Source organism: Trypanosoma cruzi, genomic scaffold, assembly GCF_000209065.1.
Source record: "Trypanosoma cruzi strain CL Brener 1047053516651 genomic scaffold, whole genome shotgun sequence".
Lineage (NCBI taxonomy): Eukaryota > Euglenozoa > Kinetoplastea > Trypanosomatida > Trypanosomatidae > Trypanosoma > Trypanosoma cruzi.
Window position 1 is genome coordinate 16269 of NW_001849468.1, and position 2564 is coordinate 18832.

The following is a 2564-nucleotide window of genomic DNA, read 5'->3' on the forward strand; positions in this document are numbered from 1 at the left end:
CTTTCCCATGATTCTTTCAACTGCCAGCACACGGCCAACACCGCCACTGTGCGTCTGTATGCGGGAGAGAGAGAGGGATAAAAGGAGAACAGGAAAAAAGGAAGAAGCGAAGGCGTGCGTGTGTGCCGAGAGCGATCGCCAAGCGTCCACAGCCTTCAGAAGGGAAGGATCGAAGGAACATCCACCCACGCGAAAATAATTTGCGCTCTCCCCACCCCGCCCCACCCCGCCCCGCCCCGCTTTGCCCCGCCCTGCCCCCCTCCCCCCTTCCCCCTCCCTTCCTCTTTTTTTTTTTCTTTTGACGTCCCGTTGAAGCGCGGAGGAAAACAAAAACAGAAACAACACCGAAAAAAGAGACGGACGACACCGTGAAACTCCTTGGCGGCAAGAAATACACACAGACACACAAAAAACATACATACAGAGCAATTGGCAGCAAGACAGAGTAAGCGTGTGGGGAGGAAGAAATCCATACAAGAGAGGACGACGAAAACAAAAAACAGCAACAGCAACAACAACAACAACAACAAGGCGAAACATTTTCAAAAAAAAAAAAAAAAAAGAGAAAGTCGTAGCTGAGGTATTCCCAATTTCTTGAAGGAAAATAACAACAACAACAACAACAATAATAATAATAAGAATAATAATAATATTATCACCAGGAATTATTCGTGTAGGCGTTAGGCTGTAACATGTCATCAGAGACACGGCCAACACCGGCCGAAGACACCGCTGCTGTCGTCACTGTTCAGGGCGTTGAAGGGGAAGCACTCCCAACCACCACCAGCACCAACACCAACGCCACTATGAACACGACTCATACGACTACTACTGCTGCTGCTGCTGCTGCGGACATGACTATTATCCCAGCTGTTAGTACCGGAACAACAACAACAACAAAGACAACAACAGAAGCTACAATTCCTCCTCCTAGTACGACTGGTACCGGTCCTACGACCGAACAGGAGGTTGCTACTGCTACGGTTGTTGGCGCAGCTCATAGTACGGGCGATAATGTAGGAGAACCGGTTTCTGCATTATCCACTGCCCAGATTGCTTTGGCTTTGGAGCAGGTGCCGAAAAAGTCCGACGCATGTGCTGAGGACATAAGCGGGGCCCATGAGTTGGCCAGTAAGGCAAATTCAAACGAGAGTTTTATGGATGGAGCAACGCCCAAGGTACCATCTGCGGAGCAGAAGCCCGATGCCAAGTCGAAGTCGTCCTCTTTGCCTGGGAAGAACAGAAAGAAAAAGTCACCCCCTGGTGTCCACAAATCTAATTACAGGCAGCCAAACACCCCCGCCATGGCGGAGATGAGAGGGAGCAGCACAAGGACGCCATTGCATCAACCATTACAGCCGCCACCTATGTATCAGGCGCCTATTGTGGTGTCGTCGCTGATGCCATCGGCACTACCTCCCCCTCCGCCACCACCGCCCCAGGGGGCATTTTATCTCGCACCACATGGTATGCCGCCACCACCACCGCCACCCCCTATCATTTCATCTTTTTTTTCAGGACTTGGAGCACTTCAATCCACAACACCACCACCACTGCCACCGCCGTCATTCATGCCAGCTCAGTGTGGACGAATACCGTTCGGTACTCCAGTGGGAATTCCCATGCAAGCAATGCTGATGACAAAAGGTCCTGATCCGGCCTTGCTATCCACATTGTTTACCAACGGCACAATTCCGCCACCGCCGCCGCCGCCACCATCACCACCACCGCCACCGCCACCGCCGCCACCACCGCCACCACCGCCGCCTTCATCCTTTGCGGCTTCATTGGTGGCATCCTTGCAACAACAGAAACAACAGTATCAGCCTCAACAGCAAAATCAGTCGGGAAGGCCTCTACCGATGCCAAAAAATACGCGAGTAAGTGTCGGTAATGCCACTTTAGCAGCTTTGGTATCGAAGGAACCGCCAAAGTTTTCATGTGTGTTGCTTTCCGGCGTTCCTGCCGTTGGGAAAACTACAATGGGACGAGAACTAGTCAATGAACTCAGAAGGGATGGCCTTGGGTGGATCTTCTTTTCTGGTGCCGATTTTCTTGCAGGGACAACGGCAAAACGACCTGTATGGGAGACTACAAAGGAGATTTTCGATGCTCTGCAGAAACGTCTGGACGAACTTCTTGAGCAACAGCGTAAAGAACGTAATGTTAAGGGACTTGTTATTGACAAAAATGTGAAGGGTATTGAGGATGTGTACTACCTTGCCTCACTGCTGAAGGCGAAGCAGATTCCATTTGTTGGCATTGTGGGAATGGAGGTGAACGACGACGGTGTGCTTTTGAAGCGTATGAATGGTGGTGAAGAAATGCGGGAAAAGATTAAGTACCATCGTGTTATCCATGCTAGAGTTCGTGCTCTTGCAAAAGCTGCAGGGATGTACCGCGGGATTGACGCAGCGAAATCGAAGGAGGAGGTTTTAAATGCATTGTGCACAATGGTACTGGGTTGCTGTGCACAGCCCCCACAGCGTGGGATACGGACAGACCTGTATGCTAACTCGGCGGCGGCGACAATGGTGGACGATCATGTGGAGTACTGTGATGTT

The 2564-nt window shown here is 51.0% G+C and overlaps 1 protein-coding gene across 1 annotated transcript, besides 7 other annotated features; it reads left to right on the plus strand.

The window, feature by feature from the left end:
• Window positions 1-2564: a sequence feature (heterozygous, non-Esmeraldo-like haplotype).
• Window positions 210-258: a microsatellite.
• Window positions 499-530: a microsatellite.
• Window positions 604-652: a microsatellite.
• Window positions 693-2564, plus strand: Tc00.1047053508077.9 (hypothetical protein, conserved; the record flags this gene model as incomplete). Its single annotated transcript, XM_797648.1, has 1 exon — window positions 693-2564. A coding segment is annotated over one exon (1872 nt), but the record flags the coding sequence as incomplete, so codon positions are not given.
• Window positions 826-850: a microsatellite.
• Window positions 884-911: a microsatellite.
• Window positions 1695-1768: a microsatellite.